The following is a 25,417-nucleotide window of genomic DNA, read 5'->3' on the forward strand; positions in this document are numbered from 1 at the left end:
CACAGTATTAATGTACAGGTAAATAGTGGCCTCTAGCATTCATTATGAAAGATAATTCCATCACAGCTAATGCAGATTTTTTTTTTCTGTGTGCTTAAAACCATATGTGATGCATCACATGTGATAACGAATGTGGAAGCAAAGTGGCCTGGATCTGTGCGCACACTCAAATTTTTCATGAGTGTGAACTACTAGGATACACCTCCCTATGTTCCATTAACCATGTATCTCTATATGTATATTAAAACCGTTAAACTGCATGCTCTCCTTTTTATAGGAGAGCTTGATGCTTACCTCCTTATCAAGTCTTCTTTATTTCCTGTAAGTACAGATGCAATAATTGGTCATTTTATTTTGTTAAAACCATCATACATAGTAGCACCATATCACCTTAACTTGTGTTCTAAGTATACTTTGTACAGTTGTTTCACTGGGAGCTAGAACACAAAAAGAATAATGTTCATGATGCCAGAACCACTTACTGTTATTGCAAGTGCAACTCATTATTTAACTGGAGACACAATCTTACAGTGGCTAGTTGGGCAGTGGATGTGGATGTAGATGGATGACTCCTCTTCATTACCACGTTCAGCATTGCTGATACATTACATATTTATCATATGTAATGATAAATAATTCAACAATAATAATATCTATCTGTTTGAAGGAGGTTTTTATATTTCATTTTAATTTGCTGCCATGTTGGTTTGGAACCTGTAGGGTTGCAGCTGCATGGACATTGAACACACTCAGAGGAGCATATTAATGTTAGAACACGAGAGGTTTAAAAAAAATTAAAAGTGTTGAAATGAAAAGAAAAAAAAATGCACTGCCACGGTCAGCAGTTTTCTACCACACTATATTTTTAAAAACGAAAATATATGCTCATGTTCTGCATACGAGGTGATTAAAACTCCCAGTTCCTCGGGGGAAAAATATGCAGAACATATTGTGGACATGCACCAGTGTCACGCTGCCCTCCTAGGCCCTCTGCATATATTCTCTGTTGCCTTGGTGAATCATTGTATCTGTGTTCCACTGATGTGGGCTTTTATATGATGTCAGGCACGCGCTTTGCTCAGGGTAAGTTAACTCCGGGTTGATTGAATTAATTCTGATCTGGTTTTCTGAAACTGGAAACTCAGAGTTTCCCATGTCAGTCAACCCAGAGATCAGGGTTAACTTCAGAGTTTGTTGAAACTTTTTGAAACAGGCCCCTGGTGTGGATAAAGGAACATAATCCAATGACGGCTGAGAAGGCTGCCTACCTAGCTGATGTGTTTGTGGCTGCCAGGAGGAAAAAAAATCAGTCTTGGGCATCTGAAATGTGGAAAAAGTTAGTTTTCAGTCCAAGATGTCCCAAGTGTGGGTAAGGCTCCTGGAAAGGAGAAATTTGTAGCACTGAATGCTCCAAAATGGGAAATGGCCAGTTTGTTATTTATGTGGACAAGAGGGCCATACTAAGCCAACATGTCCACAAAACCCAGTTAAGTCGTCTCAGACGTGTTTTGTGCCCAGAGAGGAAATAGTGAAAGCTGGAGTGGAGCAGCCTCTTAAGGAGACATCTGTGGAGATTACTGGTCAAATGATTAAAGCACTAATTGACACAGGAAGTACACAGACCTTGGTTCAGCACAGGTATGTTTGACCTCAGTCTGTTTGCACCAATGACGCTTTTTCCATCTGTTGTGTCCATGGTGATGAAAAGAAGTATCCCACAGCCGATTGTTATATAACTGTAGAAGGACAGATTTACCTGCTCAATGCTGGGGTAGTGAAACACTTACCATTCCCTGTTTTCTTGAGGAGGGATTTACCAGTGCTGATTGACCCATTGCAGTCTCCTCAGATCTGTAATGTTGCTGTCACTCGGGCCCAGGCAAAGCCGTCGGATGACACTATTTCAAGCCTCAGTACATTGCCCTTCTATGATGCAGAGCTTTCCACAGGGCCATCTACAGAGCGGAAATCGCGAATGCAGCAGAAGAAGGAGAAATTCCAGGGGACAGTGGTAATTGATCCTGAGTTACCAGAACCTGAGGTACAATCTGCTTTTAAAATACCTGGTAATATTATTGAGGATGAAAGTTTAGCAAAGTGCTTCAAGGTAGCGGGCTGTAAGGAAAAATGGTTTCTGCATTCACAATGACATTCTTTACAGACAGCAAGGCTCAATGAAGGAGCTTGTTGTTCCCAGAACACTGAGAAAAACAGTTTTGAAATGGCGCCTTTCTATTCCCAGGGCATAAGACTTTGCCCCTATAAAACAATGTTTCTACTGGCCTGGTTTGTGTAAAGATGTACTATAGTTTTGCAGGAGCTGTCCTGAATGCCAAATGACATCAGCTAGATTCCCCAATAAAGCTCCCCTCCAGCCACAGCCACTTGTTAGCATGCCATTCCAGCACCTAGATATGGATATTGTGGGGCCTGTGGAAAAGAGCAAATTAGGTAACCGATTAATGTTGGTTGTTACAGATTATGCCACTAAGTATCTGGAAGTTTTCCCCTTAAACACTGTTAAAGCAAAGACTGTTGCCTTCTGTTGGTGCAGTTTTTTTTCAAGAGTGGGGTTTCCTAAAGAAATGCTTACTGACCAGGGCACAAATTTCAGGACTAAGTTTTGCACCAGTTGCTGGGTATGAAGGGACTGAGGACAACACCATATCACCCTCAAACTGATGGTCTCACTGAGAGGTTTAATCAAACACTGTTCATCAACAAATGTTGCATAAGTTTGTAAATGAAACTGGCTCAGACTGGAACCAGTGGCTTCCATACCTTCTGTTTGCTTATAGAGAGGTCCCACAGGCCTCCACTGGATTTTCAGCATTTGAGTTATTGTTTGGCCATGATGTGAGAGGACCCCTAACTCTCTTGAAAGAACTGTGGGAGGGGGAACAAACTAACAAAGAGCCTTTAAATGTTGTTTCATATGCACTCCAGATAAGGGAGAAGTTTGAGAAAATGACTGCACTGGCTCAGGAGCATATGAAGGCATCTTGGTATAAACAGAAAACCTGGTATGACTTGGCAGCCAGAGAGAGGGGGTTTCATCCAGACAACAAGTACTGGTGATGCTTCCTTCAAATGACAGCAAGCTGCTACGCTATAAGGTAACAGAGAAATTGGGACCTACTACTTATAAAACTTCTACTCCAGTTCAAAGCCGTTCCATTCGTATTCTTCATGTGAACCTGCTGAAGGAGTGGGTCTCCAGACCTGAGGAAAGGCAAGCCACATTCTTCAAGATGACTCCTGAAGATGAGGAGTTTGAAGAGCAATATCTGCCCATCCTGTCTGCCTCAGTGCCCATTTTGGACCAGCTGTCAGAGAAGCAGAAGTTGGAGGTGAGGTATATCTGTACACCTGATGTGTTTCAGGAGAATCCAGGTTATACCATGGTAATAACACATTATCTTAAAAGAAGGTGCGGCTGTAAAATGAATGCGCAACGTCTCCTTGAACCCCTTTAAAAGGAGATTCAACTGATGATTTTCAGGTTTCGGGAAACTGATATAAGTTTCGGACCAAAGATACGCCCACTCAGGTACTTATGGTTCCACTCAGGACTTTATTAAACTGGCTTAGGCAAAACAAGAACAAAACTCAAGGCAAAATGGGGACAGGTCTAGGCAGGGTAACTAGGACAAAAAAAACATGAACAGGACACAAGGAAACAAGGCACGAGGGTCTATGTGAAAACATGAACCTAGGACATGGACACGAGAGCACAAGGCCGGAGGGATCTGGGTCACACACACCAGGGGAGATGCACCAGATCACACAGACACTTGAACGAAAGAACGAGGAATCAGGGCATGAAGGTCTGGGTCACACACACTACTTGGGAGACGCACCAGACCACAAGAGAACAAGAACACAACAAGGGAGTTACAACATGAGGTAGTCTGGGTCACACACAACTGGGGAGACGCACCAGACTACGAGGAAACATGAACATAGGGACAGGGGGTCGGGACATGAGGTAGACTGGGTCACACACACACATAGAGGGAGACGCACCAGCCTACACTGAGAACAGAAACATAGACACTAGGTTAATAGGGCTAGAAGGTCTGGGTCACACACAACTAAGGAGACGCACCAGACACTCAGGGAAACAAGGAGCAAGGCTACAGGAAATCAGGGCGTGAAAACACAAGGACAAAGAACAAGACACTAGACAGCGACACAAGAACAGGGGACATGGGAAGAGAACAGAAAACAAAATGAAGGAGGCAGAATACTTAACTTAAACTGTGGGAACAAAGGTAGTCCAGAATCAAAACTCCAAAAGAAACAAGTGTATCAAACAGGCTCAAACGATGTCTAGGCAGGAACTCTGACCAAAACATAACAGACAACCCGGCAACTAAAACAAGGAACAACCAAGGTATATAAAGGCCGGGCACAAAACAAGAAACAGGTGAAAACAATCAACAAATTAGGTCAACGTAAAGGAAACAGAAATAACCAAAAACCAGTTCCTGTCAGGATCCTCCAAAATAAAAGAAAACGGAAGTCCAGTGAAATGGATCCTGACAATGATTTCTCTAGGCATTACTGAAACCTCACAAAGTGAATGGTGCAATCCCATTGTCCTTGTCCCAAAGAAGGATGGCACAATCAGATTTTCCATCAACTTCCGCTATCTTAATTCAATCGCAAAGTTTGACTCGTATCCAACACCTTATATTGATAATTTGATTGAAAAACTGGGCAAAGCAAAATATCTTACCACTATTGACCTTTCTAAAGGCTACTGGCAGGTTCCCTTTTCCATTAGGTCCAGAGAGTTGACGACTTTCAGGACAACTTGGAGACTCTACCACTTCTGAGTGATGCTGTTTGGACTTCATGGGGCTCCTGCAACCTTCCAGCGCCTCATGGATAAGGTACTGAATGGTCTGTCACACTTTGCATCAGCATATCTGGATGACATTATTGTGTACAGCAGCAGCTGGGAAGAGCATTTGGAACATCTTAAAGTGGTCTTTGAGTGTCTCCAAAATGCAGGATTGACTGTGAATCCAGCCAAGTGTGCAATTGCGAAGAAGGAGACAGAATACCTTGGCTATGTCAATCGGGGGTGGACTGGTAAAGCCACAGATCCAGAAAGTGCAGGCCATCCAGTCCTGTCCTCTCGTCCTCTCCCACACACAATAACACAATTGAAATCATAAATCATTCCTTGGTATGTCAGGTTGGTACCACAGGTTTATTCCTAACTACTCTGCCAGAGCTTCTCTACTTACAGACATGATAAGTCCTAAGGGCCCAAATCTGCTGTGGTCCCAGGAAGCCAAGGACCCTTTTAAAGACATCCAACAAGCTTTGAGCAGAGACCCTGTGCTACACTGTTCTGACTTCCAACAGGGGTTTGTTCTACAGACTGATGCATCAGACACAGGACTTGGCGCAGTGATGCTACAGGGGCCACCTGAGGACTGGCATCCTATTGCCTTTATCAGCCAGAAGGTCTAGCCCAGAGAGACCCGTTTAACCATAGAAAAAGATTTTTGGCAGTAAAATGGGCTCTGGACTCCATTTGATATTACCTTCTGGGAAGGCGCTTCATCTTAGAGACGGACCATAAAGCACTGAAGTGGATCAGAATAACTCGCTAGTATTTGGTAATGCAGCTCTTCAAGTTTGAAGTGCATCACATCACGGGCAAGCACAATTCCACAGCTCACTACCTGTCCCACTGTCCCAACAAGTCTTCAGAGCAGGGGGAGTGTGTGGTGGCCATCTAAGCCATCACGTCCTGTTAGTATTTCTTTCCAACTTATTTTCATTATATTACAGTTTAGTTTATTTTCATTTTATTCATACATGTTTGCTGATATGGGTGTACACATCTTAGTAAACAACAGGTATGTCTTCCAGACAAATGAGGGACATGTCAAGCTGGAAGCCGTTTTAAGCAGTTGGACTCAACCTGATTCTAAGAACTGGAGGCGGGAACACTAATTTTTGATTTTTGTTATTTTTAGTTTTCTATTGTTTGCTTAAGTCACATTGTATTTCACTGGTTCATTGATTTAGTATTAATGGGTTTTTGTATATGATTTTAGTAGTTTAAGTAATTGGTTATGTTGAGGAAATACCTCCCCCTTTGTGTTGTCTTTTGGGTTGGTCCTTAGCCTATTTAAGCCCTCATTTGTTCCTTTGTTAGGGAGGTCAGTTTTTGTTTGGTTCAGTTATGGTTTAGTTGACCATAGTTTCATTGTATTTTTGAGTTAAGTTTTGGCCTTGTTTGACATTTTTGTGAACTCTATTAAATATATCTTTATCATTTTACCACCTTTGTCCTGGCCTTTATGTTTGGCCCTCTACAGTTACAGAAAACTAGAAAAATAAACATGTCAGCTTGTAATCTACAGTTGTTTTGCATGAGTGCAAAAAATGTAGCCATCAAGTATTAAAATATTTTGAATATGTAGCATATAGTCTGTTGACTTTCTTAAGTAAGCTATTCCTGAGGAATAGGAACTCCTGAGGAGTTCAAAACACACTGAACACTAATACTAGTGTTAATGCAGCATGTACGATGTTGGTATGAGCTACAGTAATTATTCAGGTCAAGAGAAACATTCAGAATAGCAGAAGAGATTACCACCTCACAAGATAGTCTTGTGAAAATAACTTTATCGACACAGCAAAAAAAGAGATGATGATACAGAGTAGACAGTTTCAGAATTGTTTACAGAGCAGCAAAAGTGACATAGCTCATTTTTAGTCAATTTAATTGTGCATTTTTCAAATACAAGTTGAGTTTAATTGATAGCGTTTAAATATTTACTCACAGGTATCAATTAAATTAGCCTGTGCAGCAAAATTTGGTGTGCCCTTCTATCTGTTAATAAGTTCCAAATCTGATAAATGATTGCCCTGATGAAATTCTATAATATCTTTTATAAGTTGTCCTCTGAAGGTCATTAGAATTGTAGAACGTTTTGCCCACCCTTCTTTGCAAATCATGCCCCTTGACCAAGCAAGGAGTGTTTGTAGGCTATGCCAGTGACTTCAGATTATGTTTTATGATGAGGTCTGCTTTGGCTCATAGTCCCATTGTTAAAGCCTGTCTCTCTTCATTTTTAGATTTTCAGTTTCTCGATTGACAGCTGTCAACTGCATCAGTCGTTGCACACTTTGAAAACACATCAGATCTGAATCGGGAAAAAAATCATGCTGGATATCTATACTGATATGGACTGGGTAATGTGTTAGAAACAAAAGGATGCCACATCATTTAATGGAAATGAAAATTATTAACCTACATAGGGCTGAATTCAAGGACACCCCGGTGCCCAGCAGTGAGCACAGGGCCCACTAGAGGATATTGGGCCCTCAGGCCACCCTCATGAAGTGTGTTTCTGATTGTTTGGTCAGAGAGATTCACAACATTGGTCTGCTAGAGGTCATTTTGTATGGGCTGTGCTCATTGTGTTCCTCCTTGCACAAAGGAGCAGATACCGGTCCTGCTGATGGTTTGGGGACCTTCTAGGGCCCTGTCCAGCTCTCCTAGAGTAACTGCCTGTCTCTTGGAATCTCCTCCATGCTGTGCTGGGAGACACAGCAAACCTTGATGTGCTATCCTGGAGTAGTTGGACTACCTGTGCAACCTCTATAGGGTCAAGGTATCGCCTCATGCTGACACTGACCCTACTCAAATGCAAAACTAATGAAAATCAGTCAGAAAGATGACCTCTAGTGATTGTGGCCAAAAGGCAGAATTTCAATTCAGTAATCAAATTTTGCTTTGCAGTCTTCAGATGTTGATTTACTCATCCCAACCAGTCAAGTCAGATGGCCACCCAAATGGTTCTGCTGGAGGCACCCAACAAATTCCTTATGAGCATATGTTTTGATGTACTAAAGCTGATTTATAGTGCAGCTTCCAGTGTATTAGTGCAACTTAAGTGGTTTCATTTTAACACAACTTCAAGTGTAATGCAATTTAACATTTAAAAAGTGTACTCAAAATAATTTTAGAAAATATAGAAAAATATATATTTTTTTCTCACTTGGGGAGGGGCACAAGAGAGAAATGGAGCTGTGGTGCCAGGAGAATGATGGAGAACAGGGGAGGTGTCCTGGTAATTTTGGCTATAGCTAATATTGTTCGTTCCGGTCCAACAAGAAATTCAGTCCAGCAAAGATTAGGGCATCCCGCAAGTAATGGTCATTTAACAGAAAAATGACAAAAAACAACCAAAAAAATACCAGAAAACTCTAGTAAAACTAGTAAAACATGACCACTGCTGTCCAAAACCACTACCAGCAACAATTAACCAAGATCTACTTCCCCCGTCATATCACGTGGTGCAGTTTTGGGAAAGACAGTTCAAACTGTCACTGTTCATCATTTCTGCCAGTTTGTGTTGTCAAAGTAACATTTCTCCTTTACATGGGTATTTTCAAGGCAGATTAATTATGAATTTTGAAAAAAATGAAAACCTGTCATATGCTAGGACACCCAGGAACACATATATTGTGTACTTTAAATAAGTATACTAAAATCTAGCTAAAGTTAAACATAGACATAGTATTATATTTTGAAAATAATTACACAATTTAAACAAAAAAAACATTAACATACTTAAAATATAACTAAATATACTCACAAATATGATTAAAGTAAAGTGAAGTTTTATGAAATATGCTAAATTACTAATTAAGTAGTGATATAATTCTAATATACTTTGCAAAATTTACTTTGTATATGCTTTTTTGTGTCAGTAATATACTTTTAGAAAATATAACTTAATATACTTACAAATATGTTCAAAGTAAAGTGAACTTTTAAGAAGTATGCTAATTTACTAAGTAATGATCTCATTTCAATATATTTTGCAAAATTTGACTTTAAATATGCTTTTTTTGTATCAGTAACTCTTTTACTAATCTTGTACTTTGGAGATTTACCAAAAATATCCCTGACGATGTTTCAATGCAAGCACAAATTTTTATCACCTTTTATATGCTAAAAGTATAATTTAAATATGAAACAATATATTTATTATTTATCGTTTTGGCTGCAACCTTCAGGGGTCACCACAGCGAATCATCCGCCTCCATTTACCCCTATCCTGTGTATCCTCCTCACCCACACCAACTGTCCTCCTTCAGTACATCCAAGAACCTCCTCTTTGGTCTTCCTCTAGGCCTCCTTCCTGGCAGCTCTAACCTCAGCATCCTTTTACCAATGTATTCACTGTCCCTCCTCTGAACATGTCCAAACCATCTCAATCTGGCTTCCCTGGCTTTTTCTCCAAAACATCTAACATGAGCTGTCCCCCTGATGTCCTCATTTCTGATCCTATCCATCCTTGTCACTCCCAAAGAGAACCTCAACATCTTCAGCTCTGCTACCTCCAGCTCTGTCTCCTGTCTTTTTCTCAGTGCCACTGTCTCTAAACCAGACAACATTGCTGGTCTCACCACTGGTCTTGTACACCTTTCCTTTAATTCTTGCTGACACTCTTTTGTCACACATCACACCTGACACTTTCCTCCACCCGTTCCAACCTGCTTGCACACATCTCTTCACTTCTTTTCCACAGTCTCCGTTGCTCTGGACTGTTGACCCTAGGTACTTAACTTAATCCTCCACCTTCTTCACCTCTACTCCCTGTAACCTCACCGTTCTACTTGAGTCCCTCTCATTTACACACGTACTCTGTTTTACTGCAGCTAAGCTTCATTCCTCTCCTTTCCATAGCAAACCTCCACCTCTCTAGATTTTTCTCCAACGGCTCCCTGCTCTCACTACAAATAACAATGTCATCTGCAAACATCATGGTCCAGATTCCTGTCTAACCTCATCTGTCAGCCTGTCCATCACCACAGCAAACAAGAAGGGGCTCAAAGCCGATCCTTGGTGCAGTCCCACCTCCACCTTGAACTCCTCTGTCACCCCTACAGCACACCTCACCACTGTCTTACAGCTCTCATACATGTCCTGCAACACTCGAACATACTTCTCTGCCACTCCAGACATCCTCATACAAAACCACAGCTCCTCTCTCAGCACCCTGTCATATGCTTTTTCCAAATCTACAAAGAAACAATGCAGCTTCTTCTGGCCTTCTCTGTACTTCTTCATCAGCATTCTCAAAGCAAATATTGCATCTGTGGTACTCTTGGCATGAAACCATACTGCTGCTCACAAATGCTCACTTCTGACCTCAGCCTAGTCTCCACTACTCTTTCCCATAATGTCATTGTCATCAGCTTTATTCCTCTGTAGATTCCACAACTCTGCACCCTTGTTCTTAAAAATGGGCACCAGTACACTTCTTCTCCATTCCTCAGGAATCCTCTCACTCTCCAAGATCTTGTTAAGAAGCCCAGTCAAAAACTCTACTGCCCTCTCCTAAACACTTCCATACCTTCACAAGTATTCAATTCAATTCAATTCAATTCAATTCAATTCAATTTGTATAGCGCCAAATCACAATACAAATCATCTCAAAGCACTTTACAAAAACTAAAACTAAAAACCCAACAAATCCCTTATGAGCAAGCACTTGGCAACATTGGAGAGGAAAAACTCCCTTTAATGGAAGAAAAAACCTCCAGCAGAACCGGGCTCAGTTTGGGCGGCCATCTGCCTCGACTGGTTGGGGTGAGTGGATAGAGCAGAGAGAAAAGAACAGCAACAATAAACAACAAATAGACACTGCAGGTTGGTGGGACCAGTAACTGCACATCAGCGATATACAGCTCCAGGACCAGGGACACCTGCAGAAGGTACAGATAGAACAGAGAGAGAGGGAGAGAGCACAAACGGGGAGAGAGAGCACAAGGTTAGTGACATTCAATGGTGGAATATACCTGTACAAGAGGTGGAAGGAGAGGAAGAGAGGGGAGGGGAAGGGAAAGGGTGGGGGGTTAGGGTGGGGGAGCTCAGTGCACCGATGGTCCTCGGGCAGTCTAGGCCTATAGCAGCATAACTAAGGGATGGTTCAGGGTTGCCTGAAGCCAGCCCTAACTATATGCTTTGTCAAAGAGGAAGGTTTTAAGTCTAGCCTTAAAAGTACAGAGAGTGTCTGCCTCCTGAACCCAGGATGGGAGCTGGTTCCACAGGAGAGGAGCTTGATAACTAAAGGCTCTGCCTCCCATTCTGCTTTTGGAAACTCTGGGAACCACAAGTAGACCTGCACTCTGAGAGCGAAGTGGTCTATTCGGATAATATGGTACTATGAGGTCTTTAAGGTATGAAGGAGCTTGATCATGAAGGGATTTGTATGTGAGAAGAAGGATTTTAAATTCTATTCTATATTTTACAGGGAGCCAATGAAGAGAAGCCAGTGTAGGAGAAATATGATCTCTCTTGCTAGTTCCTGTCAGGACTCTGGCTGCGGCATTCTGGATTAATTGGAGGCTTTTTATGGAGATATTGGGACATCCAGATAGTAATGAGTTACAGTAATCTAGCCTTGAGGTAACAAATGCATCATTTTAAGACAGGATGTTCCTAATTTTGGAAATGTTGTGCAGGTGAAAGAATGCAGTTCTAGAGATTTGTTTTATGTATGAGTTAAAGGACATGTCCTGGTCAAAAATAACTCCAAGGTTTTTTACAGTAGTGCTAGAGGCCAGGGTTATGCCATCTAGAGTAGCTATAATTTGAGAAAAGTTATTTCTGAGATTTTTTGGCACAAATATAATGACTTCTGTTTTCTCTGAGTTTAAAAGTAAAAAGTTACTGGTCATCCAGGCCTTTATGTCAGTTAGGCTTGAAGTCTGGTTAACTGGTTTGTGTTAACGGGTTTAATAGATAGATATAACTGAGTGTCATTTGCATAGCAGTGGTAATTAATAGAGTGCTTCCTAATGACATATCCTAAAGGAAGCATGTACAGGGTGAACAGAATCGGTCCTAGCACAGAGCCTTGTGGAACTCCATAACTAACTTTTGTTTGTGTGGAAGGTTCATCATGGACATGAACAAACTGGAATCTGTCCGATAAATAGGATTGGAACCATGGTTGGTCAATGGTGTCGAATGAAGCACTAAGGTCTAGGAGGACAAGTATAGAAACAAGTCCATTATCTGAGGCTAAGAGAAGATCGTTGGTAACTTTTAACAGTGCTGTTTCTGTACTATGATGTGCTCTAAATCCTGAATGAAAATCTTCAAATAGTTCATTCCTGTGTAAGTGGTCTGATAGCTGCTTAGCAACAGCTTTTTCTAGGATTTTAGAAATAAATGGCAGGTTGGATATTGGTCTATAATTAGCCAAGACTCCTGGATCAAGACTAGGCTTTTTGAGTAAAGGTTTGATTACTGCAGTCTTAAAAGCCTGTGGTACGTTGCCTGATACTAGAGATAAATTTACCAAGTCTAATAAAGATGAGTTCATTAATGGCAGGGTGTCTTTAATTTTATCTCTAATAGTTGTGATGCCTGCTTTAAGGTACAAATATGTAAATTATACCATGGGGCTAGTCTTCGCTGATTCACTAACTTCTTTTTCAGAGGGGCCACAGAATCAAGCATTTCACGCAGTGAGGTTACAGCGCTGTCAACAATATGATCAATTTGGTAGGGAGTGGGATTGAGGCAGCTGCCCTCCACTATGTTTTTACTTGGCATAGATGTAAATAAAGATGGAATCATTTTCTTAAATTTATTAACAGCGTTGTCGGATAAACATCTGCTGTAGTGGAATTTTCTTCCAAACGCTGCATGATCCATCATTTTATATTCAAAAGTTATTAAAGAATGATCTGACAAAACAGGATTTGGAGGAAAAACTATTAGATGTTCAATTTTGATGCCATAGGTCAGAACAAGATCAAGGGTGTGACTGAAACAGTGGGTGGGTTTATTAACGTTTTGAATGAAACCAATTGAATCTAATATAGAATTAAATGCAATGCTGAGGCTGTTATTTTCAACATCTACATGAATGTTAAAATCTCCCACTATAAGGACTTTATCTGATCTAAGCACTAAATCTGACAGGAAGTCTGGGAATTCAGTTAAAAACTCTGAGTAAGGGACAGGTGGACGGTACACAATGACAAGTAGAACTGGTTTTTGTGTTTTCCAGTTTGGATGCGAGAGACTAAGAGTGAGGCTCTGAAATGAGTTATAACTGTTCTGAGGATGAAAGTTTAATAATAAGTTTGTGTGGAAGATTGCAGCTACTCCTCCACCTCGACCTGTGCTTCGAGGAACATGATAATTTTTATGACTGAGGGGGGTTGATTCATTCAGACTGACATATTCATCCTGCTGTAACCAGGTTTCAGTAAGATAAAGTAGGCCAATTTGGTGATCAGTTATCAAATCATTTACTAACAGAGATTTAGATGAAAGGGACCTGATATTTAATAATCCACATTTGACAGTTCTGTTTTTCTGTTCAATAAGAGGAATGGTCTTAATTTTTATTAAGTTTTTATGAATAACTCCTCTTCTGTTAACTTCTGATTTGTTTGATTTATATGTTCGAGGGGCAGACACAGTCTCTATGTAGTTTGAGGGGGGCGGCGGCTCTAAGGAAACTGCAGAGAGGCGTTTTAGACTGAGTCTCTGCATCCCAGTCCCCATTTAGACTGAGTCTCTGCATCCCAGTCCCCACCCTGGATTGTCAGGCTTTAGGTCGGCTAATAAACTCGGCCAAATATCTAGAGATGAGCGCTGCACCATTCAAAGTGGGATGGATGCCGTCTCTCGCAACCAGACCGGGTTTTCCCCAGAAAGTGGCCCAATTGTCTATGAAGCCCACATTGTTTGCTGGACACCACCTAGACAGCCAGCGACGGAACGACGACATGCGTGAATAATAATTTTCCCATATTTACGATTAGCCTTAGCCAGCAGCTTCAGATTTGACTCGATGTTGCCCGCTCTGGCCCCAGGAATACATTTGACTATGGTCGCTGGTGTCTCTATTTTCACATTCCTGACTATGGAATCGCCAATTATCAGAGTCGGTTTCTCAGAGGGTGTGTCGCTGAGTGGGGAAAATCTATTAGAAACGTGAACAGGCAGGTGATGAGCCGTGGGCTTCTGCTTAGGAGTACGTTTCCGTCGGACCGTCGCCCAGGCTAATTCTCCGGGCTGCTCCGGAGCTGCCATTGGACCGCTAACAGACCCTGAGCTCGGTGGCTCCACACCAGCTAACGGGGCTAGGCTAGCTGGCTTTGGTTCGAAGGTGCGGAGCCGCGCTTCCAAATCAGTGATCCTCGCCTCCAAGGCTGACAGAACCTTACACTTATTACAGGTATCATTATCGCTAAAGGAGGCAGAGGAATAACTAAACATGTGGCACACCGAGCAAGAAAGAGAGAGAGGGAGAGGCCATACTAGCTAAGCTAACTAGCTAGCTAAGCTAACCGGTAGGCTAACGAGCGCTAAGTCAGGAAATAGCAATAAATACCGGTCAAAATAGAAAGGTTCTTGACTAGTACCGGAATGTAGCAGTTAATGAATTGTTTAGAGTTTAGTTGGTTTTTCGGTGTGTTAACCTATAGCTAGTCTGTTGCTAGTCTGTAGACGAACTATACAACACACACAACACGTATGTCGTCAGGACCAAATGCCTTTCCACTCTTCACCCTCTTCAATGCCTTCCTCACTTCATCCTTACTGATCTTTGCTACTTCCTGCTCCACAACAGTCACCTCTTCTACTCTGTGCTGGCTAACATTTTCCTCATTCATCAACTCTTCAAAGTATTCCTTCCATCTTTCCATCACACTTGTGGCACCTGTCAACACATTTCCATCCCTGTCCTTAATCACCCTAACCTGCTGCACATCCTTCCCATCTCTTTTTCTTTGCCTCGCCGACCTGTATTAATCCACCTCTCCCTCCTTAGTGTCCAACCTATCATACAAATCCTCATACATCCTTTGTTTTGCCTTTGCCACCTCTACCTTCACCTTACGCTGCAACGCTCTGTACACCTGTGTGTTCTCTTCTGTCCTCTCAGTGTCCCACTTCTTCTTAACTAACCTTTTCCTCTTAACACACTCCTGAACTTCCTCATTCCACCACCAAGTCTCTTTATCTGCTTTCCTCTTTCTAGATGACACACCAAGTACCCTCCTACCTGTCTCCCTGATCACTTTAGCTGTAGCTAAAGGTAATGCAGGAGTAGCCTTTTTCAACTTCCACCATTTGGTCCTCTGCTCTGCCCTTGTCCTCTTCATCTTCCTCACCACCAGAGTCATCCTACACACCACCATCCTATGCTGTCTGGTTACACTCTCCCCAGCCACTACTTTGCAGTCACTGAGATGTAATCAACTTGTGTGCTCCTGTCTCCACTCTTATATGTCACCCTATGCTCCTCCCTTTTCTGGAAAAATGTGTTCACCACAGTCATTTCCATCCTTTTTGCAAAGTCTACCACCATCTGTCCTTCTGCATTTCTGTCCTGCATACCAAACTTATCCATCACTTCCTTGTCACCTCTGTTTGCCTCACCAACATGTCCGTTGAAGCCTGCCCCAATCACCACTCTCTCACCACTAGGGATACCCTAAATCACCTCATCCATCTCCCTCCAGAATTTCTCCTTCTCTTCTAACTCACATCCTACCTGTGGGGCATAACCACTGACAACATTCAACATCTCACTTTCAACTTCCAGCTTCAGACTCATCACCCTATCTGACACTCTCTTCACCTCCAGAACATTCCTAGCAAAATCCTCCTTAAAGATAACTCCTACTCCATTTCTCTTTCCATCCACACCATGATTAAACAGCTTGAACCCTGTTCCTAATCTATAGGCCGGGCTACCTTTCCACCTGGTCTCCTGAACACACACCAAGATATCCACCTTTCTTCTCTCCATCATATCAGCCAACTCTCTAGTTTTCCCTGACAAAGTCTCTACATTCAAAGTCCCTACTCTAAGTCCTACACTCCTGCCCTTCCTCTTCTCTCTTTGCCTACGAACACGCTTTCCTCCTCTCCTTCTTCGACCAACAGTAGTTCAATTTCCACTGGCACCCTGTAGGTCAACAGCACCGTTGTTAACCCGGGCCGTGACCGAGCCGGTAAGGAAGTCATATTTCTGATTTGCATGTTTGATTTGGCTTAAATTTTATGTCGGATGCCCTTCCTGACACAACCCTCTGCATTTACCTGGACTTGCGACCGGCACCTGAAGACATTGGATTGTGCCCCCTTGTGGTTGCATCTGTTATCTCGCTGTAATGCACATGCCAAATGTTGTGTTTGGCATGTACTTTACAAGAATGCATTGCAATTAGTTTTCTTGGCAAACACTCAGACCAGTACAGCCTGTGGAATAAGACATGTTACTTTGGTGATGTGTGCATACTCCTTGTCATGTAAATTTTGTCTGCCCTTAGACATACTGTGAATTTAGAGAGGATTCAGCTCATTCAACCCACAAGATGAGACAATTAGAAAGATCTAAGTAAATTGATACAGAGCTTTTTTAGTTGCCTGGACCTGTCTTTTGCATTTATGATCAGTAGACTAACTACCCTTTTATATCCCAAAGCTTCAAACAAGTTTTCCAACTTACTGTAATAATGGTAGTTTGACACTTTTTTCATCTTAAATACACCTGCAAGACTGACACTGGCATTTGCTGTTCTGCTGTTTCTCAGGTGGAATCCCATGTCCAAATATAAGCTCCCTACAGGAAGTAAGGAACTGCAACGACCATCCCTGCACTGTGTACCACTGGCAAACTGGCCCATGGGGGCAGTGCATAGAGGACTCTTCCATTCCAGCAACCAATATCTCAGTGAGCAAGCCACACATTGACAATGCAGCCTGCTCAGTGGGGATGCAAACCCGCAAGGTCATCTGTGTCCGAGTCAATGTGGGTCAGGTTCCTCCCAAAAAGTAAGATTTTTGTCAATTCTCTATACATAGTGTTTAGGTTTGAGGGTTGTCTTTCCATCTTTTATACACTGTAGAACATGATGCTGAAGCTAGTGTCAAATAAAGGCCAGGCACTTAGTTATTTTTGGCAGAGATATGATTTCTTCCAGTGAAAATGACACTGCGGTGAGGCATAATGAGATATCATTTGACTTTTTTACTTTAAATAATGTTAAAACATCAGTATATTCAAATTTCAACACACAGAGATTCAAGAGGTTCGAAGTGTTTATTGTCATATGCACAGTAAGGAAAGCATGTTTCCCTGTACAATGAAATTCTTTCTTTGCTGTCCACAGTGAATGCCAAATAAAAATAACATGGAATAAACTAGATAAATACTATAAAGTATATTATGTGTCAGTGTACTATGTACAGAGGAAATAATAATAATAATAATAATAATAATAGTAATATGCGCCAAATCACAATACAGTCATATATATATATATATATATATATATATATACATACAATACAGTCAATATATATATATACAATACAGTCATATATATATATATATATACATATATAAAAATTCCCTTCTCACCCCTGTGGGTGGTGTGTGTGTGTCTTCCTCAATCTCGGGTCCTGGTCGTTGTTTGGCAGTCTCCAGGCCTTCTGGTATGGACAGCCTGCTGTATTTCTTACCCAACTTCATCCCCCTTCTCTGCAGTTCTGATAGTTGGCTAACTTCTCTCCGTGTTGCCCTTATTTTTGCCTCTAACCTCCTTCTCCATGCAGGGTACTGCTCCTTGGTGGTGGAATGTATTTTGTGGCCAAGCATCTCAAGGATCACTGTTGAACAAGTTGATATACACCACGGCAACAGTGATCCTTGAGATGCTTGGCCACAAAATACATTTGGAGGAACCTGAACCTCCAAAGTGTACTCTCAGTGGGAGGGCAGTAACACGAGAACAGACCCACCAAGGCTGGAGACTGAACAATACTGGAAAAACATATGGGAGAGGGAGGCATCACATAACACCAATGCCCAGTGGCTGGCAGACCTGAGAGCAGACCACAGCAACCTCCCTGAACAGGAACCAGTAACCATCACAACAGCAGATATCCGAGAAAGGGTCTCAAACATGAAGAACTGGACAGCACGGGGCCTGACATGATCCACACCTACTGACTAAAGAAGCTAACTGCCCTCCATGAGCGTCTGGCAGCTCAAATGAACCAGCTGCTAATGGATGGGACTCACCCAGAGTGGCTAACTGAAGGCAGGACAGTCCTGATCCTGAAGGACCCCCAAAAGGGAGCAGTCCCATCCAACTACTGTCCAATAACCTGCCTCTGCACAACATGGAAGCTCCTGTCGGGCATCATAGCGGCTCAGATGAGTAGGCACATGGCTCAGTACATGAGCGGGGCCCAGAAAGGAATGGGTAAGGACACCAGGGGAGCAAAACATCAACTACTGGTGGATAAAGCGGTCACTCGAGACTGTAAGACCAGGCAGACCAACCTGTGCACCGCCTGGATTGACTACAAGAAAGCCTACGACTCAATGCCTCACACATGGATCCTGGAATGCCTGGAGCTACCCAGGAGATGCTCTGTCCCCGCTGCTGTTCTGCATAGGCCTGAACCCCCTCAGCCAGATCATCACTAAGACGGGCTTCGGATACCGACTACGAAATAGGGCAACCATCAGCCACCTCCTGTACATGGATGACATCAAGCTGTATGCCAGGACTGAGCGAGACATCGACTCACTGATCCACACCACCAGGATATACAGCGACGACATTGGAATGTCATTCGGACTGGACAAGTGTGGTCGAATGATAAAGAAAGGGAAGGTTGTCAGGACTGAAGGAGTTGAACTCCCAGAAGGCAGCATAGCAGATGTTGAGGGAAGCTACAAGTACCTTGGAATCCCACAGGCAAATGGGAACCAAGAAGAAGCCGCAAGGAAAGCAGCCATAGCCAAATACCTACAGAGAGTAAGGCAAGTCCTAAGAAGTCAGCTAAATGGGAAGAACAAGGTCCAAGCCATCAACACCTACGCCCTGCCGGTCATCAGATAACCCGCTGGCATAATAAGCTGGCCAAAAGAGGACATAGAAGCCACTGATGTCAAGACAAGGAAGCTCTTCACAATGCGTGGAGGAACAGAAGCCCGATGCAGAGGAAGAAGAGCAAGAATCATCATGGCAGGACAAACCCCTGCACGGCATGAACCGCTGACAGATATAAGAAGTGGCTGATATCAAAAAGTCCTACCGGTGGCTGGAAAAAGCTGGACTGAAAGACAGCACAGAGGCACTAATCGTAGCAGCACAAGAACAGGTCATGAGCACAAGATCGATAGAGGCCGGGATCTACCACACCAGGCAGGACCCCAGGTGCAGGCTGTGCAAAGATGCCCCTGAGACAATCCAGCACATAACAGCAGGTTGTAAGATGCTAGCAGGCAGAGCATACATGGAACACCATAACCAAGTGGCCGGCGTAGTGTACAGGAACATCTGTGCCGAGTATGGGCTGGAGGTCCCAAGGTCAAAATGGGACACACCTCCAAAGGTGAGGGAGAATGACCGAGCTACGATCCTGTGGGACTTCCAGATACAGACCGACAAACAGGTGATGGCTAACCAACCAGACATAATAGTGGTGGACAAACAGCAGAAGAAAGCGGTAGTGGTAGATGTAGCAATCCCAAGTGACAGCAACATCAGAAAGAAGGAACATGAGAAGCTGGAGAAATACCTAGGGCTTAAAGAAGAGCTAGAAAAGATGTGGAAGGTGAAGGCAACAGTGGTCCTCGTGGTAATCGGCACCCTCGGGGCTGTGACCCCCAAACTGGGAGAGTGGCTCCAACAGATTCCAGGAACAACATCAGAGATCTCAGTCCAGAAGAGCGCAGTGCTAGGAACAGCTAAGATACTGCGAAGAACCCTCAAACTCCCAGGCCTCTGGTAGAGGACCCGAGATTGAGGAAGACACACACACACCACCCACAGGGGTGGGAAGGGAATTTTTTTTATATACAGTCGGTACGGAAAGTATTCAGACCCCTTTAAATTTTTCTCTTTGTGTCATTGCAGTCATTTGCCAAAATCAAAAAAGTTCATTTTATTTCTCATTAATGTACACTCAGCACCCCATCTTGACAGAAAAAAAACAGAAATGTAGAAATTTTTGCAAATTTATTAAAAAAGAAAAACTGAAATATCACATGGTCATAAGTATTCAGACCCTGTGCTCAGTATTGAGTAGAAGCACCCTTTTGAGCTAGTACAGCCATGAGTCTTCTTGGGAATGATGCAACAAGTTTTTCACACCTGGATTTGGGTATCCTCTGCCATTCTTCCTTGCAGATCCTCTCCAGTTCTGTCAGGTTGGATGGTGAATGTTGGTGGACAGCCATTTTCTGGTCTGAGATGCTCAATTGGGTTTAGGTCAGGGCTCTGGCTGGGCCAGTCAAGAACGGTCACAGAGTTGTTCCGAAGCCACTCCTTTGTTATTTTAGCTGTGTGCTTAGGGTCATTGTCCTGTTGAAAGGTGAACCTTCGGCCCAGTCTGAGGTCCTGAGCACTCTGGGAGAGGTTTTCTTCCAAGATATCTCTGTACTTGGCCACATTCATCTTTCCTTCAATTGCAACCAGTCGTCCTGTCCCTGCAGCTGAAAAACACCCCCACAACATGATGCTCCCACCACCATGTTTCACTTTAGGGATTGTATTGGGCAGGTGATGAGCAGTGCCTGGTTTTCTCCACACATACCGCTTACAATTAACGCCAAAAAGTTCAATCTTGGTCTCATCAGACCAGAGAATCTTATTTGTCATAGTCTGGGAGTCCTTCATGTGTTTTTTGGCAAACTCTATTCAGGTTTTCATATGTCTTGCACTGAGGAGAGGCTTCCGTCGGGCCACTCTGCCATAAAGCCCCGATTGGTGGAGGGCTGCAGTGATAGTTGACTTTGTGGAACTTTCTCCCATCTCCCTACAGTATCTCTGGAGCTCAGCCACAGTGATCTTTGGGTTCTTCTTTACCTCTCTCACCAAGGCTCTTTGCCCACGATTGCTCAGTTTGGCTGGACGGCCAGGTCTAGGAAGAGTTCTGGTCTTCCCAAACTTTTTCCATTTGAGGATTATGGAGGCCACTGTGCTCTTAGGAACCTTGAGTGCTGCAGAAATTCTTTTGTAACCTTGGCCAGATCTGTGCCTTGCCACAATTCTGTCTCTGAGCTCCTTGAGCAGTTCCTTCGACCTCATGATTCTCATTTGCTCTGACATGCACTGTGAGCTGTAAGGTCTTATATAGACAGGTGTGTGCCTTTCCTAATCAAGTCCAATCAGTTTAATTAAACACAGCTGGACTCCAATGAAGGAGCAGAACCATCTCAAGGAGGATCAGAAGAAATGGACAGCGTGTGAGTTAAATATGAGTGTCACTGCAAAGGGTCTGAATACTTATGACCATGTGATAGTTCAGTTTTTCTTTTTCAATAAATTTGCAAAAATTTCTACATTTCTGTTTTTTTCTGTCAAGATGGGGTGCTGAGTGTACATTAATGAGAAATAAAATGAACTTTTTTGATTTTGGCAAATGGCTGCAATGACACAAAGAGTGAAAAATTTAAAGGGGTCTGAATACTTTCCGTACCCACTGTATATATATATTATTATTATTATTATTATTAAGAAAATAGAAATATAGGCTATGTACAATTATAGTGCAAGGTAAGTGTGCATATGTATATGGGCTTATGTGCAAAGTAACCGATGTGTAAGTTGAGGAGCAGTAACAGTAACAAGATGTGCAAATTGAACCATAATGATAATAATAGCAGAAAGCAGTGACATTATTAAATGTGCAAATTGTTGAAGCAATTCAGCCAGTCTGTGTCCAGTGGCTACCTGTTTAAAATTAAAAGTCTGATAGCTGAGGGCAAGAAAGAGTTCCTTAACCTGTAAGTCCTGCATTCCACACTACTCTACCTCCAGCCTGAGGGTTGGAGTGTGAACAGTTGGGTGGGGTCCTTAAAGGTGGAGGCAGCTCTGCTGTGGATGCACAGAGGAAGTGACATGAAAATGTAAATTTTTGATAATGAGGACAGCCTATAAGCAGTATCTGCTCCTTTTAATGAAATAATAAATAAACAAATATTAAAATCTTGTAAGATTAGTTTTACGAACTAAGTAAAATAAGTCAATTCATTTCAATTCAGTTTTATTTGTATAGCCCCAAATCACAATACAGTCATCTCAAGGCACTTTACAAAAAGCAAAAAACCCAACAAATACCTTATGAGCAAGCACTTGGTGACATTGGACAAGTAAAACTCGCTTTAATGGAAGAAATGTCCAGCAGAACCAGGCTCAGTTTGGTCAGCCACCTGCCTCAACCGGTTGGGGTGAGTGGATAGAGGAGAGAGAAAAGAACAGCAACAATTAACAAAAAGTAAACACTGCAGGTTGGTGGGGCCGGTAACTGCACATCAGCAATATACAGCTCCAGGACCAGACACATCTGCAGAAGGGAGAAGGGAGAGAGCACAAAGTTAGTGACATTTAATGGTGGAATATACATATAAGTTTTGTCAAAAGGAAAGTTAGGCCTTAAAGTCCAGCCTTAAATGTAGAGTGTCTGCCTCCTGAAGCCAGACTGGGAGCTGGTTCCACAGAGAGGAGCTTGATAGCTAAAGGCTCCGCCTGCCATACTACTTTTGGAAACTCTGGGAACCACAAGTAGACCTGCACTCTTAAAGCGAAGTGCTCTATTGGGATAATATGGTACTATGAGGTCTTTAAGGTATGATGGGACATTCTGATAGTAATGAGACAGGATGTTCCTAATTTTTGCAATATTGCTCAAGTGAAAGAAAGCAGTTCTAGAAGTGAGTTTTATGTGTGAGTTAAAGGACATATCCTGGTCAAAATTAACTCCAAGGTTTTTCACAGTAGTGCTGGAGGCTATGCCATAAAGTAGCTATAATTTTAGAAAAGTTATTTCTGAGGTTTTTAGGCCCAAAAACAGTAACTTTTCTCTGAATTTAAAAGAAGAAAGTCACTGGTCATCCAGGCCTTTATGTCAGTTAGACAGGCTTGAAGTCTGGTTAACTGGTTTGTGTTAACAGGTTTTATAGAATATCGGTCCTAGCAGAGAACCTTGTGGAACTCCATAACTAACTTTTGTGTGTGTGGAAGGTACATCATGGACATGAACAAACTGGAATCTGTCCGATAAATAGGATTGGAACTATTTAAACGATGTTCCTTTGATACCAGTCACATGCTCCAGTCTCTGTAATAAGATGCTATGGTCAATAGTGTCAAATGCAGCACTAAGGTCTAGGAGGACAAGTATAGAAACAAGTCCATTATCTGAGGCTAAGAGAGGATCGTTGGTAACTTTTAACAGTGCTGTTTCTGTGCTATGATGTGCTCTAAATCCTGAATGAAAATCTTCAAATAGTTCATTTCTGTGTAAGTGGTCTGATAGCTGCTTAGCAACAGCCTTTTCAAGGATTTTAGAAATAAATGGTAGGTTGGATATTGGTCTATAATTAGCCAAGACTCCTGGATCAAAACTAGGCTTTTTGAGTAAGGGTTTGATTACTGCAGTCTTAAAGGCCTGTGGTAAGTAGCCTGATACTAGAGATAAATTTACCAAGTCTAATAAAGATGAGTTAATTAATGGCAGGGTGTCTTTAAGCAGTCTTGCTGGGATGGGGTCTAAGAGACACATTGATGATTTAGATGAAGCAAATACTGATGTGAATGCTGAGAGATCTATGGGAGAGAAGCAGTCTAAACATAACTGAGGTCCTACAGATGATTCAAGAGCTACTGTAGTAGAAGATTCATTTATGGCAGCTATAGAAAGCATCTGATGTCATCACTGCTGAGAGCTAAGGGAACACTGGGCTCAACAGAGCTGTGACTTTTTGTCAGCCTGGCTACAGTGCTGAAAAGAAACCTGGGATTGTTCTTATTTTCCTCTAAAAATAACTCCAAGGTCAGGGCTATGCCATCTAAAGTAGCTATATTGTTAGAAAGGCTGTTTCTGAGGTTTTTAGGCTCAAATACAGTAACTTCTGTTTTCTCTGAGTTTAAAAGTAGAAAGTTATTGATCATCTACCGATCATCTTTATGTCCTTTAGACACGCCTGAAGTCTGGCTAACTGGTTTGTGTTATCAGGTTTCATAGATAGATAAAGCTGAGTGTCATCTGCATAGCAGTGGTAATTAAGAGGGTGCATCCTAATAACGTTGCCTAAAGGAAGCATGTATAAGGTGAACAGAATCAGTCCTAACAAAGAACCTTGTGGAACCTCAAAACTAACTTTTGTGTGTGTGGAAGGTTCATCATAAACATGAACAAATGGGAATCTGTCCGATAAATAAGATTGGAACCATTTTAACACTGTTCCTTTGATTCCAATCACATGCTCCAGTCTCTGTAGTACGATGCTGTGGTCTGTTGTGTCAAATGCAGCACAAAGGTCCAGCAGAACAAGTATAGAAGCAGGTCCATTATCTGAGGCTAAGAGAAGATCGTTGGTAACTTTCAACAGTGCTGTTTCTGTACTATGATGTGCTCTAAATCCTGATTGAAAATCTTCAAATAGTTCATTCCTGTGTAAGTGGTCTGATAGCTGCTTAGCAACAGCTTTTTCAAGGATTTTAGAAATAAATGGTAGGTTGGATATTAATCTATAATAAGCCAAGACTCCTGGATCAAGACTAGGCTTTTTGAGTAAGGGTTTGATTACTGCAGTCTTAAAAGCGTGATACTAAAGATAAATTTACCAAGTCTAATAAAGATGAGTTAATTAATGGCAGGGTGTCTTTAAGCAATCTAGTCGGGATGGGGTCTAAGAGACATGTTGATGATTTAAAAGAAGCAACTGCTGATGTGAATTCAGAGAGATCTGTGGGGGAGAAGTAGTCTAAACATAACTGAAGTTACACAGCATGACTGCATAGTTTTTCTCCACCCCTACTGATAACTCCTCAGGTGGTGACATAATTAACAGTGATTTACTACTAAAGCTTTTATAACTGCAAGGTAGCTTCTGTTCTTGGTTGCACATGGCACGTTGTGCAATTTAGTCTCCTGGTAGGTGTGTTGTTTTGTTTATCATGCAGAGGTGTAAGCTGATGAGCTGCTTGCCAACTGTTTTAAGCATCTGGGTCTGTCCCCCCCCCCCCCCCAAAGGCATCTGCTGGGAATTAATTATATATTTATTTATTCAACAGAAGGAGACCATTATTCTGGTAGCAGAGCAGCACTACGCAGGCAAACCCCATCAGCTCCCATGCTGTGTATGAAAATTAATCTTGCTTTTTATTCCTGCATTTACTCCTAAACCTACTGTTCCATGCTGAGCAGTGAACCTACTGCCTTGGCACACTCTCACATCAATGGAGAGATAGGCAACCACTTTTACCAGCAGTACCAGCTGTGGCCAGTTCGTGAGGATTGACACCAGAAAGCATTGAGCATTCTAATACACTAGTATGATAGATAAATATGTTAGAATAATATTTATGT

The 25,417-nt window shown here is 42.3% G+C and overlaps 1 protein-coding gene across 1 annotated transcript in view; it reads left to right on the top strand.

The window, feature by feature from the left end:
• thsd7aa (thrombospondin, type I, domain containing 7Aa) overlaps positions 1-25,417 on the top strand; it is a 215,668-nt gene that overhangs the window by 121,341 nt on the left and 68,910 nt on the right. The window contains exon 8 of the mRNA XM_026300874.1: positions 16,618-16,858. Coding sequence (XP_026156659.1) covers positions 16,618-16,858 — 241 coding nt within the window. The remainder of the gene's footprint in view (positions 1-16,617; positions 16,859-25,417) is intronic.

Source organism: Mastacembelus armatus, chromosome 11 (genome assembly GCF_900324485.2).
Source record: "Mastacembelus armatus chromosome 11, fMasArm1.2, whole genome shotgun sequence".
NCBI lineage: Eukaryota > Metazoa > Chordata > Actinopteri > Synbranchiformes > Mastacembelidae > Mastacembelus > Mastacembelus armatus.